At 43.8% G+C, this 16,928-nt stretch overlaps 1 protein-coding gene across 2 annotated transcripts in view; it reads right to left on the reverse strand.

The window, feature by feature from the left end:
• Nucleotides 1-16,928, reverse strand: part of TMEM108 (transmembrane protein 108) — a 307,097-nt gene that overhangs the window by 48,037 nt on the left and 242,132 nt on the right. For both annotated transcript variants that reach the window (XM_077271905.1, XM_077271906.1), the window contains one exon: nt 13,639-14,649. In XM_077271905.1, the coding sequence (XP_077128020.1) occupies nt 13,639-14,649 (1,011 nt within the window). The remainder of the gene's footprint in view (nt 1-13,638; nt 14,650-16,928) is intronic.

Below are 16,928 nucleotides of genomic sequence, written 5' to 3' on the forward strand. Positions count from 1 at the left end.
CATTCAGCTGAGTTGATGAAAACGAAATCTCCAAGCACTAAAAAATACCCGGAGGACCCCCGAGCATGCTCGGGAAATATCGAGTAACGAGTATATTCGCTCATCACTAGGGTTGAGCGACTTTTACTTTTTTAGGGTCGAGTCGGGTTTCGCGAAACCCAACTATCTCAAAAGTCAAGTCGAGTGAAATCGGCCGATTACCGCGAAAAGTCGGGGATCGACCGAAACACGAAACCCAATGCAAGTCAATGGGAAATATTCTCTATCTCTCTCCTCCGTCCCTGCACAGAAAAGCTGGTGTTACACATTACAAATCGCTACAGCACACAAGCGATAAGATGGCGATAGGTGTGCAAGCCCCTAAGACCTATGTCATCACTCTGCCCACGCTCCTTCATTGGCTGAAAAAATGGCGCTAAACGCGTCATACGAAACACGACTTTGGCGCGAAGGTCGCCGACCGCATTGCCAATCCCACACTAGGATCGGGTCGGGTTTCACGAAACCCGACTTTGCCAAAAGTCGGCGACTTTTGAAATTGTTCGATCCCTTTCGCTCAACCCTACTCATCACTAATGCCAACCTCTCCACCATGGCCAAGACCAAAGAGCTGTCTAAGGACACAAGGAATAAAATTGTAGACCTGCACAAGGCTGGGATGGGCTAAAGGACAATAGGCAAGCAGCTTGGTGAGAAGACAACTGTTGGCACAATTATTAGAAAATGGAAGAAACACAAGATGACTGTCAATCTTCTTCGATTTGGGTTTCCATGCAAGATTTTGCCTCGTGGGTAAGAATGATTCTGAGGAGGGTCAGGAATCAGTGAACTACATGGGAGGACCTGGTCAATGGCCAGAAGAGAGCTGGGACCACAGTCTCAAACTTTACTGTTAGTAACACACAACGTCGTCATGGATTAAAATCCTGCAGAGAACGCAATGTGCCCCTACTCATACCAGCACATGTCCAGGCCTGTTTGAAGTTCACCAATAACCATCTGGATGTTCTACAGGAGATATAGGAGAGGGTTATGTGGTCAGATAAGACTAAATAGAACTTTTTGGCATCAATTCCACTTGCCGTGTTTCAAGGAAGAGGAAGGATAAGTGCAACCCCTGAACACTGTCCCAACCGTGACATGGTGGGGGAAAAATTATACTTTGGTGATGCTTTTCTACAAAGTAGACAGGACAGTCGCACGTTATTGAAGGGAGCATGGATGGGGTCATGCATCATGCAATTTTGGCAAACAACCTTTTTCCCTCAGTAAGTGCATTGAAGATGGGTCATGGTTGGGTCTTCCAGCATGACAATGACGCAAAACACACAGCCAGGGCAACTAAGGAGTGGCTCTGTAAGAAGCATTTGAAGGTCTTAGAGAGGCCTAGCCAGTATCCAGACCTGAACCTAGGTGCGGCGTCAGCACCTGGTGCACACAGGCAAGTCCCAGGGCCCTGAACAGGTGGGGGGCCAATCGCCATTGGGGACACCAGCTTTCTCCAGGCCCTGGTAATGCAATACTTCCTCTCCCTGTTCCACCACTGCGGCATCTTCCATGTCTCCTGACTGTGATGTTCATCTCAGAAGGCGCGATGACGTGACTAGTGTGCGGCCCCTGCCTAAACAGTCACAATGCTGAGAGCCGGAAGACACTGACACTGAGGAATCCGGAGCAGAGCGGTGTGTATTTCCTTTATTCTTTCTTAATATTTAGAGCAATTTATGGAAACCATCATATGGGGCTCATTATAAGTAGCCCCTCACACTCTGGAGCATCATATATGGGGGCCATTATACATGGAGAATTATATGAGGCCCATTTTATGGAGCATTATATGGGGTCCATTCTGTTTGGAGCAATATATGAGGCCCATCATACACTGGAGCATCATATATGGGGCCCATCATACAATGGAGCATCATATATGGAGCCCATCATACAATGGAGCATCATATATGGGGCCCATCATACACTGGAGCATCATATATGGGGCCCATCATACACTGGAGCATCATATGGAGCCCATTAAATATGGAAGATCATATAGGGCCAATTATATATGGAGGATCATATGAGGCCCACAAAAACCTGGAGCCTGCCCTGACTGAACCCAATAGAAAATCTTTGGAGGGAGCTGAAACTCAATGTTGCTCAGGGACAGCAACAAAACCTGAAGGATCTGGAGAACATCTGTATGGAGGAGTGGGCCAAAACCTCTGCTGCAGTGTGTGCAAACTTGGTAAAGAACTACAAAAAGCATCTCACCTCTGGAATTGTAAACAAAGGTTTCTTTGCCAAATATTAATTTCTGTTTTCCTATTGTATCAAATACTTATTTCATGCAATAAAATACAAACTAATTATGCAAAAATCATGCAATGATTTTCTGGATTTTTTTTGGATTTTGTCTCTCACAGTTGAAGTGTACTTAAGATAAAAATTACCGACCTCTCCATTCTTTGTAGGTGGGAAAACTTGCACAATCGGCAGTGTATCAAATACTTATTTTCCCCACTTTATATATTTACATATATTCACATGTTTCATAAAAAAATGCATACGTAAATCAAAGTGGTTTTAAAAATTCTGAATTGTGGATTAAAGAACTGGTTTGTGTTTCCATTTTCTGAGACTCGGAACTATTTTATTTTTCCTTTGATCGAGCTGTGTGAGGGCTTGTTCTTTGGGTGATAAGATGATGTTTTTATTTATACCTTTTTGGGTAGACATAATATTTTGATCCCTTTTTATTGCCGTTTTTTTCCTGATGTGTTTTGCTTTTTTTTCTTACTATGGCATTTACTGTTGGGTAAATTAATTTCATGTTTGGATTGGAGTGGACTTTTATTAAGACAAACAGAGAAATGATCCAGCTGGAAGTGGAGGCAGTTCAGACTTTGTGGGACTTTATTAGACAACTAAAGCGATAAATAGTTCTTCAAAAAGAAAAATGTTTACATAGCAAACACCTGGCACACCAGTGAGGAGGATCAACGCGTTTCAACTAAGAAGTCTTACTCATGATCATGGACTTTTATTAATGTGCAAACTGCAAATTTGCTTTTTCATTATTTTTAAAGAGAGGGAAAAGGGTTTCATTTCCCTTTGGGTACTTCAACCTTCGAATGATTGCTTTTTCTATAAACTTTAATACAATAGTATTACAGTATATAGATAAAATTACATTCCCCTATGAAGATCATCGACAATAAGGCAAAACAACCCATCAACCTCAACAATTTACCTGTGGTGGCCAATGACAACCAGTGCATGTACACAATGGTGATCATATTATTGAGATGCCACTATTAGTGATTGATAGCAGCACATAAATGGTCGCTGCTACTACAGCAAAAAGCATGCATCTCCTGAGTTTGGGACAGGCTCAATACACTGACACCTGACATGTGACACGCTATTATACGTCATGCCAGTAGGGTTATCTCCCTTCTCTCCGTCTTGCTGTCTACTGGATGACTCTGAAATGTATTTCAGGAAGTGGGTGAGTCTTTGTCACTTTGCTCCTGCTCTCCTGTCTGCCGAACTGTCTGTCAAACTGTATACAGGCATGAAAGCACAGCTGGTCTATTTGGGACAGGGAGCAATACATATTCAGAAGTAAGAAAAGTAAGTTCCAGCAACTATAGTTGTGTCAGAACGCTAATGAACGACCCATTCTAAAAAAAAGTATTTCTGGACATTAAAGAGTAATATGTGCATCAAAAGCAGTATTTACTTATTGTGAAGAATTATATCAGAAAGACCATTATTTTCTATAGGTTTTATAGGAAAGGTATGCCTTAACCAGGCCACATTGCTTATATAATATTTTAATTTTCTTCAATCAAAAGTTCATGTAATTATATGAATTTTGTTCTTAAAAAGAATATGTCATTCTAAAATATGCATTCTTTAAATCATTTATGTTAAAAACATGGTGATGTTTTTAAATCATTATAATAAAGGGAATGTGTAAGCAGGGGTTTGCTATCTGATCTGAGAGCAGCATGTTGTAGGGGCTCAGACCCTGATTCCAGTGATGTTTCTCTTACTGGACTGTGCGTTTTGCCGTTTCAATAATATCAGTGTTTTATTGGCTGGAGATGATCACTACAGGACTAGGTGTCTCGTGCTCATTGTGCTAGTTATCATATAATCATTACAGGCAGAAATACAGTAACAGGCAGCGCTGGACTAGCCATCTGGCAATTCTGGAAAATGCTAGAAGGGCCTGTCCGGTCATGGGCCGCCTTGTCTGCTACGTTGTTAACAGAATCGGTGTTCTCAAGACACCCACACTTTTAAGAGTTGTGACGGAGCACAAAGTCACTGACTCCATCACTTACCCCAGCAGGCCACGGGTATCATTAGAAGTATTGTTTATGTAGTAAATCTTCCTTTCCTCCATCCAGGGTAATATTAGTAATATGTCCTATCTGGCGCCTGGAGACGGGGACAACATGGGCCTGTGTGATTTCAAATGCCAGGACTGAATTTCAGTCCCAGTCCGTACCTGGTAACAGGTATAATGTTTGTGCCGATAATACAGGTTCCACTATTAAAAACTGGGTGATGTCAAAGCTCAGCTCATCTCACCTCAGCCCAGGTCAGAGAACATGCCAACAACACTCTCCAATATAACTCCGTGAACATCTCTAGTCTATTGGTTCCGGTACGCATGTGGCTGCAATGAATGCTGTTAATGTTAATCGTGTAGAGAAAATACATAAATATATATTAAAAATAAACTCCAAAAGGAAAATAAAAACAGTCTAGAAAAAAAGAATATATCACTATCTGGTTTTAATTGTCACAAAACATGGGATGTGTTCCTGATAAAGATGGGCTGATTTTCAGCTAAGTTCACCTTTCATAGATTTCCCAGTAGTTCACAATTTGTATGCTATTTGGATTAATTTGGTTAATTATTTGGCCATGTTTGAAAATGACTGTTGAGGGCATAATAGGCAAATCAATGCTTCAGTTACATTCTGTGAATAATGAATCAAAGATTTTATTAATCTCTACTTGCAATATATCATTAGGGGAAGATGGCATTTTCCTCACCTCTCAGAAGCTTGCAGTCCTACTTTCTTTGTCTATTATGTCTATGAAATTGTTCAGTAATCTCCACTGCCCCCAAATATCCATCTGTAAATAGTTTTACAAGAAGGAGTGGGAGGAGGGGTGCGCAGGTGCAGGAGCAATTTCTCCCTCTGTGTCTATAGCAGTGGCATACCATATAGGCCGACCTCTGAATCATAAGTGTCCTTACTGTAGACACACTACTTCTGATAAATTTGCTATAATATTTTTTGGAAGAAAAGTACAACAAAATGTGAGAAGTAACATTTGTTTTCTATGTCTGACTTTTTCTATGACAAACTGACAAATATAACAAGTTGAAAATATGTTTTTTCTTACAGAAGTGTTCCACCCCATATGCCAAAATTAGCGTTTCTTCATACCAGGAGCTCTTCGTGCTGAGTGTATGCACAATAACGCTTACAGCAGGTCTGTTTACTCAGATGGAGTGTCAAAACTACATCAAGCATATGATGTTATCAGCAAAATTTGGTTTACATCAAAGTCACTCAGCACATGAAAACCATGCTTCCATTTACTGGCTCGAAAGGAACCATATGGAAATCACTGATGTAAAAATAAAACCAGCCAGAGTTGGCACTAGAAAATGTTGGCCTGAGGGGCAAGAAAAAAAAATGCATCCAAAATGCTGTATTACAGGCAGCAACAACTGCAATGCTACTCAACTACAGAAGAAATCTTAAATGGAATCTGTCAGCAGGATTTCACCCACAAAATATATGCAGTATTTAAACATGTAGCTCTTTCAAAGACAAGTCCAGCAAAACCTTTATATGGCCGACCGGTCCATTCTGCTATTACTGAGAAATCAACATTTGAATTGCTATGCAAATGATGCTGTAGATCTGAAGCCTCTGTCACTCCAGCTCTATTCCCCGCCAAGCACCACCTCCTCAGACTCTATGCTGTGGGACTTCAAGTAAAGGAGTCTTCAGTCAGGCAGGCGGAAGTGGCGCTTGAATTAAAACTGATGTAACATGAATGAAGTACATGTTTCAAGACATAAAGAATCTATATTCTTCTCCTTGGCAGAACTTCATACTCTCATTAGAAAATGAAAAAGTCTTCTTTTCCAAAGCTTTCATCTAAAGGTATTAATGGGAACCTGTCATCTGGTTCATGATTTAGTCATTGGCTGCTCTATATGTTTTACTCTGAAATGATGCAAAGCCAGTGGGGAACTTTGGCTCCAATTCATCAAGACCAATGTTGTTCATGCCAGTCTCCATAAGGGGGCGTGTTGGAGTCACAGACCTCTAATTTATTAAGAGAGTGGAGTAAGATTTGTGGTATAAGATATGTCACAGCTAGTCATTAATTAGATGAGCATGCATTGCCGATCCCCTCCTGCCGCCATCCCTCCCCAGCTCCACTTATTTTAGTGGATCTGTCTAAGGCTAGTTTCACATTTGCGTTTAAAAATGCAGCGTTTAAAACGCAAACGCAGGTGGTGAAAAAAACGCATGTAAACATGTGCAAACGCTGCGTTTTTTAGACGCATGCGTTTTCGCATGCGGTGAAAAAAACGCGGCGTTTTTCCGCGTTTACATGCGTTTTTCCTGCGTTTGCGTTTTTGAAACGCATGCTGAGAAGTGTGTGACAGCTGCCAATCATCAAAATCAACAAGAAAACCCACTATAAATAGAAATAGCTAGGGTTGGGGTTAGGGTTAGGGGTAGGGTTAGGATCCATAGGGTTAGGGGTAGGGTTAGGGGTAGGGTTAGGGGTAGGGTTAGGATCCCTAGGGTTAGGGGTAGGGTTAGGGGTTGGGTTAGGGGTAGGGTTAGGGTTAGTATCCCTAGGGTTAGGGGTAGGGTTAGGGTTAGGGTTAGGGGTAGGGTTAGGGTTTGAATCCCTTTACCACCTTGGTGGGGGGTGGCTTATCAGTGTGTATTCTTGTTTTTTTGGGTTAGGGTTAGGGGTAGGGTTAGGGGTAGCGGTAGGGTTAGGGTTAGTATCCCTAGGGTTAGGGGTAGGGTTAGGGTTACGGTTAGGGTTTGGGGTAGGGTTAGGGTTAGGGTTTGGATCCCTTTATCATCTTGATGGTGGGGGGTGGCTTATCAGTGTGTATTCTTGTTTTTTTGGGTTAGGGTTAGGGGTAGGGTTAGGGGTAGGGGTAGGGTTAGGGTTAGGATCCCTAGGGTTAGGGGTAGGGTTAGGGGTAGGGTTAGGGTTAGGGTTAGTATCCCTAGGGTTAGGGGTAGGGTTAGGGGTAGGGTTTGGATCCCTTTATCACCTTGATGGTGGGGGGTGGCTTATCAGTGTGTATTCTTTTTTTCTATGGAAACGCATGCGTTTAAAACGCAACCAAATGCATGTGCTTAAAAACGCATGCGTTTACATAGACAGCAATACGTTTTTTTGCGGCAAAAAAACGCCTCTAGAAATTACTACATGTTGCATTTCTGCAACAAAACGCAAGCATAGAAACGATGCATGCGTCGTCAAACGCGGCAAAACGCATACAAAAAAACCGCATGCGTTTTTAATGTTTAATGTGCTTTCACACACAATCACCGCCCTTGCATCAACTCTTTACACTCCATCCATATTGGCCCCTCTGTCCTGGCCTCTCCTATGTATAGCACTCATGCTCTGTTCACATTGCTTAACAGTACAGATCCATTCAGTCCCACCATCCAACACAAGAGACGCTCTCACAAATCACTTAACCATCTGCTCACTCTTTCTATCCTCCTTCTCCTAGTTGCTGGAGACATCTCTCCGAACCCCGGCCCCCCATGTTATAGCCAGTCAAACCTCCCAACTGCTACACCCAGAAACCCCTCTAACCTTATTAATATTCCATGCATGCCTTCTGTCTCTTTCAATTGTGCTCTTTGGAATTCTCGCTCTGTGTGTAATAAACTCTCCTTCATTCATGACTTCTTCCTTTCTAACTCTCTTAATCTCCTGGCTCTTACTGAAACCTGGATCCAGCAGTCAGACACCACCGCTGCTGCTGCTCTCTCATTTGGTGGACTACACTTTTCTCATACCCCAAGATCAGACAACAGAGCAGGTGGAGGCGTTGGTCTGCTCCTTTCACCCAAATGTACCTTCCAAGTTATCCCCCAAGTACCCTCACTTGTATTCCCTTCCTTTGAGGTCCATGCTGTCAGATTCTACGTCCCCTTCTCCATGCGAGTGGCGGTGGTGTATCGTCCTCCCGGCCCCTCTCACCAGTTCCTGGATCATTTTGCCACCTGGCTTCCACACTTTCTCTCTTATGACACCCCCACCCTCATCATGGGTGATTTCAATATCCCAATTGCTTCTCCCCTCTCCCCATCTGCTTCTCACCTTTTATCTCTAACCTCCTCTTTCGGCCTCTCGCAGCATACTAACTCTCCAACACATGATGATGGAAACTCCCTTGATTTGGTCTTCTCCCGGCTTTGCTCACTGGATGATTTCACAAACTCCCCTCTCCCGCTCTCTGACCACAACCTTCTTTCATTCTCTATCAAGAACTGCCATCCCGCTCAGGTCATCCCCACTTTCCACACTTATAGAAACATACAGGCCATTAACACCCAGAAACTTATGAAGAACTTGCAGTCTTCATTGGCCCCAATCTCCTCCATCTCTTGTCCTGATTCTGCTCTGAAGCATTACAATGAAACCCTGCAAAGTGCCCTGGAAGAAGCTGCACCTCCTATACATAGAACAACTCGGCACAGACGGCGACAACCGTGGCACACGCTGCAAACACGTTTCCTGCAGCGGTGCTCCAGGTGCGCCGAACGTCTGTGGAGAAAATCTAATCTGCCCGAAGATTTCATCCATTATAAGTTCATGTTAAAAACATACAACTCTGCCCTTCACCTCTCCAAACAAACCTATTTCAACACCCTCATCACCTCGCTGTCCAATAACCCTAAACGTCTCTTTGACACTTTCCGGTCCCTACTCAACCCAAGAGAGCAGGCCCCAACCACAGATCTCCACGCTGACGATCTGGCCAATTACTTCAAAGAAAAAATTGACCACATTCGACAGGAAATCATTTCCCAATCTCTTCATACCAAGCACTGTCCTCCCTCCCCCACTGCATCTAGTTCACTCTCTGACTTTGAACCAGTTACAGAAGAAGAAGTAAGCAGGCTCCTTGCATCTTCTCGCCCGACCACTTGCACCAGCGACCCCATTCCGTCGCATCTCCTCCAGTCCCTTTCCCCGGCTGTCACCTCTCACCTAACAAAAATATTCAACCTTTCCCTCACTTCCGGTATTTTTCCCTCCTCATTTAAGCATGCCATCATACATCCACTACTTAAAAAGCCCTCCCTCGATCAAAATTGTGCCGCTAATTATAGACCTGTCTCTAATCTTCCCTTCATCTCTAAACTCCTGGAACGCCTGGTCCACTCCCGTCTTACCCGCTATCTCTCAGATAATTCTCTTCTCGACCCTCTTCAATCTGGTTTCCGCTCTTTACACTCTACTGAAACTGCCCTCACTAAAGTCTCTAATGACCTACTAACAGCTAAATCTAATGGTCACTATTCCATGCTAATTCTCTTGGATCTCTCCGCAGCATTCAACACTGTGGATCATCAGCTCCTCCTCACTATGCTCCGCTACATCGGCCTCAAGGACACCGTTCTCTCTTGGTTCTCCTCCTATCTCTCTGGCCGATCCTTCACTGTTTGTTTTGCTGGTTCCTCCTCCTCTCACCTTCCCCTTACTGTTGGGGTTCCTCAAGGATCAGTCCTAGGCCCCCTCCTCTTCTCTTTGTATACTGCCCCTATTGGACAAACAATCAGTAGATTTGGTTTCCAGTACCATCTCTATGCTGACGACACCCAATTATATACCTCTTCTCCTGTTATCACGCCGACCTTTTTAGAAAACACCAGTGATTGTCTTACCGCTGTCTCTAACATCATGTCCTCCCTCTATCTGAAACTGAACCTGTCAAAAACTGAACTCCTCGTGTTCTCTCCCTCTACAAACCTACCTTTGCCCGACATTGCCATCTCTGTGTGCGGTTCCACCATTACTCCAAAGCAACATGCCCGCTGCCTTGGAGTCATCCTTGATTCCGAGCTTTCATTCACCCCCCACATCCGATCACTGGCTCGCTCTTCTTATCTGCATCTCAAAAACATTTCCAGAATTCGCCCTTTTCTTACTTTCGACTCTGCAAAAACTCTTACTGTCTCACTTATTCATTCTCGTCTGGACTATTGTAACTCTCTACTAATTGGCCTACCTTTTACCAGACTCTCCCCGCTCCAATCTGTCCTGAATGCTGCTGCCAGGATCATATTCCTCGCCAACCGTTACACCGATGCCTCTACCTTGTGCCAGTCATTACACTGGCTACCCATCCAATCCAGAATCCAGTACAAAACTACTACCCTCATCCACAAAGCACTCCATGGCTCAGCACCACCCTACATCTCCTCTCTGGTCTCAGTCTACCAACCTACCCGTGCCCTCCGCTCTGCTAATGACCTCAGGTTAGCATCCTCAATAATCAGAACCTCCCACTCCCGTCTCCAAGACTTTACACGTGCGGCGCCGATTCTTTGGAATGCACTACCTAGGTTAATACAATTAATCCCCAATCCCCACAGTTTTAAGCGTGCACTAAAAACTCATTTGTTCAGATTGGCCTACCGCCTCAACGCATTAACCTAATTATCCCTGTGTGGCCTATTAATAAAAAACAACAACATAATCACGTTCCTCCATCATGTTCTCATACACTTTATGCAGTTAATAGCCTCTGTGTCTGTACTGTTACATACTTAGGCAGTTAACTGGTTCATGCAGCTTTACATGAACACCCGAGCCTTACACTATGGCTGGTCCAAATAACTAAAGCAATTGTTACCATCCACCTCTCGTGTCTCCCCTTTTCCTCATAGTTTGTAAGCTTGCGAGCAGGGCCCTCATTCCTCCTGGTATCTGTTTTGAACTGTGATTTCTGTTATGCTGTAATGTCTGTTGTCTGTATAAGTCCCCTCTATAAGTTGTAAAGCGCTGCGGAATATGTTGGCGCTATATAAATAAAATTATTATTATTATTATTATTATAATGTTAAATATAGGAAAAAAACGCATGGGTTTTTTTGCGCTAAAACGCAGCGGCAAAAAACGCAAATGTGAAACCAGCCTAAGCCTGATGTGAAAGCACCAAAAGTCACAACATTTTTGCCCAACTACGTGTTGCACAAAAAATTAGTTTTAAAGTGTTTTATGCTAGATTTCTGGCATAATTGCTTTGCTGAATCAGGGCATATGTGTAACTGCTAACTAGTAGAAGGCATGTCTCCATCGGCTTCTCCTCGTCCATTTCCCCAAGACAGACAGGCCTCTCCCTTTGTGTGTGCAGAAGGAGAGACCCATCATTCCAGAGGACCAGGGTGCAGACTGGCCTCGAACTAGTCATACAAGTCAGCTATCCCCCGTTCGGCCTTTCAAAGTATGCTTTCTTTAAAATACCGCAGCTAGATTTTGAGCCATGCTGTTGTGGTTCGTGCAACATGAACTAGATGACATGTTCACTTCAAGCTAAAAATTCTGGGAGTGAAAATATTTTTGGCAGGTTACATTACAGGTTTTACAGGCTTAGAAACAAGCAGATAAGTAAATTGACCTAAAAAATTGAGAAAAGTAGATTCAACTTACATCATAAATATGCCTTAGAAAATGATAAATAAGTCTCAAATTGTAAATGAAATACACATAATACAGTACTTGTACAGTATTGGTAACTAGCTGAAGAGCCCGGCGTTGCCCGGGCATAGTAACTAACTGTGGTTAGTCATAACAAATTATAATGATTATCCTCCATCCCATAGTCCCGTGCCCATATACCCATCACACATCCTCCATCCCATAGTCCTGTGCCCATATTCCCATCATACATATCTTCCATCCCATAGTCCCGTGCCCATATTCCCATCATACATATCCTCCATCCCATAGTTCCGTGCCCGTATACCCATCACATATAAACCATCCCATAGTTCCGTGCCCATATACCCATTAGGACATCATCTTCGCCATGGCAACCATTATGACATCATCATCACCATGGCAACCATTATGCCATAACCGTCACCATTGCAACCTATTATGACATCATCGTCGCCATGTCAACCATTATGACATCATCTTTGCCATGGCAACCATTATGACATCATCTTCACCATGGCAACCATTATGACATAACCGTCACCATTGCAACCTATTATGACATCATTGTTGCCATGGCAACCATTATGACATCATCATCACCATGGCAACCATTATGACATAACCATCACCATTGCAACCTATTATGACATCAACGTCGCCAGGTATTTTATGGGAACCTGTTATCTGATTCATGATTTAGTCAATTGCTGCTCTATATGTTTTACTCTGAAATTATGCAAAGCCAGTGGGGAACTTTGGCTCCAGTTCATCAAGACCAATGTTGTTTATGCCATGAATTAGATGAGCATGCATTGCCGATCCCCTCCTGCCTCCATCCCACCCCAGCTCCGCTTATTTTAGTGGATCTGTCTAAGGCTGATGTGAAAACACCAAAAGTCGCAAAATTTTTGCCCAACTACGTGTTGCACAAAAAATTAGTTTCAAAGTGTTTTATGCCAGATTTCTGGCGTACTTGCTTTTCTGAATCAGGGCATATGTGTAACTGCTAACTAGTAGAAGGCATGTCTCCAGCGGCTTCTTCCCACCCAGCTCCCCAAGACAGACAGGCCCCATCAGTTCATTAAGACATCATCTTCACATGGCAACCTTTATATCATTGTCGCCATTGCAACCATTATGACATCATCTTCACCATTGCAACATTTATGATATCATCGTCGCCATGGCAACCATTATGACATCATCGTCGATACACACACACACATACACTCATTTTTATATATGTAGATTGGGTAATGCATTTAATTAAGGCCTAACGTATTGAAGAACTAAACTTTTAGAGTGCCTGTGTTGGTAGCATAAGTGTGCTGCACAGTGCCTTGTGATGCTTTCCTACACAGAGCACAATACTGCTAGGTTAGGTCGATTTCACACTTGCATTTCGGTAGCGTGCGTAGGGCTGCGTACTTCCTCCCTTAAGCTCCGCCTACTTCATAATTTCTTCCCTTAAGCTCCACCTACTTCTGAATGCATCCTGCGTACATATCTTTAACATTGGGTACACAGGGACATGCGTTGTATGTGGATACGTCTGCATGCATCGTGTTGACGTGCCCGCCAACCGCACGGGAACACGACATGTCCCTGCGTACCTAATGTTAAAGATATGTACACAGGACGCATGCAGAAGTAGGCGGAGCTTAAGGGAAGATGTGCAGAAGTAGGCGGAGCTTAAGGGAAGATGTGCAGAAGTAGGCGGAGCTTAAGGGAGGAAGTACGCAGCCCTAAGCACTCTACCCAAACGCAAGTGTGAAACTGGCCTTACAGCACTATCAGTCTATCAGTCTTCTGATAATTATTTCTTTTAAATTCACAGATAACAGTATAAAATGGAAGTAAAGAAACTATACTTACAGCATGATGATATTGGGACACTAATAGCCAAGAATATCCATGCGATATCCACTTTGCTAAGACAAATGGTTTCTCTGTGTTGGGGTTGACTGCCATCCTCCGTTACATGGGAAATATTGCCAGGAACCCCAGGTCTCCATGTTCCTGCAGGAACTAGCCTATTTAGAAAATTTCCAGTTGCTGTGGACCCAGCTGTAGACATAATAATGGGTCCCCTTGTAGTTGCATCCGTAGACAGAAACACTGGTACTATGGTAGCATTTTTCGGTACCATTTGCTGTTTTGGAACAGTACTCTCTGTGGTTCCTTGTACCAGTGTAGTGGTCTTTGAAATTGAAGGGCTTGGCGTAAATGTGGTCATTCTCATAGTAGTGTGTGAAGTTCCATTTACTTGTCTTACAGAGAACAAGGAGCCATTTCTGTTTAGTACTTCCCATAGTTTATAATGATGGGGCTTAAAAGGCACTGACACTGATTCAGCGTTCTGTGACAGACCAATGGTAGGATCTGGTGAGCCCACCATCTGTTCCTCTTGAGAAAGGCTTCGCAAGGTGCTAACACGATGAAAAGTGTCTGTAAGGAATCCATAAATAGTGCTAGTATCGTCAGTGGTGGTTGTAGTCCTCAGTGGTAAGCTTGAATGGAGATCTGGGTTGAGGTAAGTTACAGTAGACTCAGTCAACTCCTTTTTCACATCTTGAGCGGTTTTCCTTTTATTGTGTGCATTTCCTGAATTTGTAACACCCTGAACATTGACAAATGGTGTTGCCATAAGCCTGTCACTGTAATCAACACCTTTACTGTGAAAAGAAGGCACTACATCTGCAGGTTTTACAGACAGCCTTGTTCCCGGCCTGGCAGACTTCCTAACAAGTCCGGAGCTGAGACTTGGCATTACCATTGCTGCATTTGTACTTGTTTCCTTCAGTAAGTTATAAGATGGTAAAGTTGGAAATTGTTCCTTAACTGAAAATACTTTTCTCTCTGCCTGTGCCAAAACGAGTAGAATACCTATGAGAAACAGCAAAACGTGTTGATTAGAAAAACGAACCCAAGATGTTTGTAAAATGCAGTTTACATGTATTGAAATGAACCATTGTATTTCCAGGATATGCTATCACTTTATTATCATGGGGGTCTGACACGTGAATTCCCACCAATGCTTCAAATTAATAGGCTGTAAAGCTGATTTAGCGATAATTTTCCCTGGACAGCGGCACTCTGGCCACTTAGCTTTGCAAGGAACTGCAACAAGCCTCTTTCACTTGGTAGGGCATGTGCAGATAATCTGAAAATGGCAGCACTTTAGACGCAACGCATGTTCGTTGCATACAAAGCGCTGCCGTCTATTGAATGCAGGTGAATCTGCATGTCTTCACTGAACCGTCCAATACATTCTATGGATGTAATTTCTTTTGTGGAGAGTAGACTAGTGTCTCCGAAAGATAAATTGACATGTTGCGGTCTGGGAAGACGCGCTGCATGTCTGTCTCCGCGGGTGAGCCGCGGGCGTCTGTGGATGCATAGTGGGCATGGGATTACTTGAAATCGCATCCACTATGCTGAAACATCTGGACGCTGCGGGTTGGATGCTGCACAGCGTCCAACCCACAGCGTTTACTGATTCTCTGCACATACCCATAGGGGTACCCTGCAGTTCCCTGCAAAACTGCATGTTCGGACTCTGCTATACAGGTTAATAAGAGTTGAAAAAAATGTTGCAGTCTCTTCATTCTCAGCTTTATTGGGGTTCCCAGATATCCAAACCCTCATGATAATGAAATAATGCCATATCCTATTTTAAAACTTACTGAATTATTTAGTTTGGAAATAGGAAACATAAGGGCAACCTAATTACAACAGAAAAAAATACCAAAATTAATGTAGGGTTTTTATCTGATGATCATTTCACACTCAGACGTGTACCACAACTAGGAGGCAGCTACTGCAGCCACAGGAAAGAAGCTTTCTACATCAACTTAGAAGAAGAAGTCTTCACAGAATATGTCATAAATGTCTAATAGACATCCTGGCGGAGAGTGGATGGAGAGGAGGCGGCGCATGTGCAGCTCTAATAACTCACTTCTTTGGGAGGTATAGACATCCCAGGCCAATAAAGGATTAAAAAATAGAGGAGTTGTGGTGTAGTCAAGTCAATTTTCAAAGAACTAACTGTAAATCTTGCATATTTTACCTTTAAATCATACCTATGGATACATTTGTAAAGTATGTTATTCTGGCTCTATACAATTTTCTGCGAGTAGTATGGATCGCCCCCAGGCGCAGGGCAATGGGGTACTCGGTACCGGGTCCCTCTGTCTCGGTTCTGGGGATGTCACGGTGGCCCGACCCAGTCCGTGGCCCTGCTAAGGGGCGCCCAATTAAAGGTGTAGTTTGTCTAGTGTTCGTGACGCCACCTGTGGTATTCGGTCAGGGTGACCGACGCTGCTAGGGGTCCGCTGGGGTGATGGAATGGCAGCTAGATGGTATACCTTCCCACAGGTGAAGTATGTCCCCAGGGCTTCCCAGATATGTAGGTAGTGATGGTGGACGTTGTAGGCGCGATGAATAACGAGGACACAAAGGTTGCAGTCTCTTTACATTTTACTGAAGACTTCTACGTCCACAGTCCAGAGCACTGTTCACAGGGCTGGCTGAATCCGGCCGGTCCGAAGGCACATCCAGAGTTCCCTTTGCAGGTGGACATCAGTAGCCTTCCTACTAGCGCCTGTGTGTTAAAGTACCTCCCTGCTGAGCACCACGGGATAGTCCTCTCAACTGTCGTGTATGTTTCTATTTCTCTCTCTCCGTCCCCCAGATGGTATGGATAGGATGACCCATATGACGGGGTAGGCCTGGAGCTATTTTATAGGGACCCTAGAGACGCCCCTCTCCCACAATTTGCCTCCGTTGTCTTCATTAGGTTAAAGGTTGGGCAGCCAACTTGGAATTAACTGTCCTGACGTTGTTTGAAGTAATGCGTAGAGCCTATTACTCCCTCGGTGTTCCGGCCACCGGCTACGTGCCTCAGAAGGATGTTGCCGATCTTAAGGCAGGACTCCTCCTGGTATTATCTCCTTGTGCTGTGATCTCGTTTCTCACTTCTCCACAATATACTTTGCTTCTTGTCCTTAGGATGCTGCCGCAATGAGGTGCAGGCGCAGCTCCGTAACGTTCTATCTCTTGCTATGTCTCTGTCAGGATCCCACCCCTGACAGGGACCTCTGTCTGCAGCTCAGATGTTCCTCCTTCTCCCCCTGTCTGCCTGACAGGTCTTCTCTGGGTCGAAC

The sequence above is a fragment of the Ranitomeya variabilis genome, chromosome 6 (assembly GCF_051348905.1).
Source record: "Ranitomeya variabilis isolate aRanVar5 chromosome 6, aRanVar5.hap1, whole genome shotgun sequence".
Lineage (NCBI taxonomy): Eukaryota > Metazoa > Chordata > Amphibia > Anura > Dendrobatidae > Ranitomeya > Ranitomeya variabilis.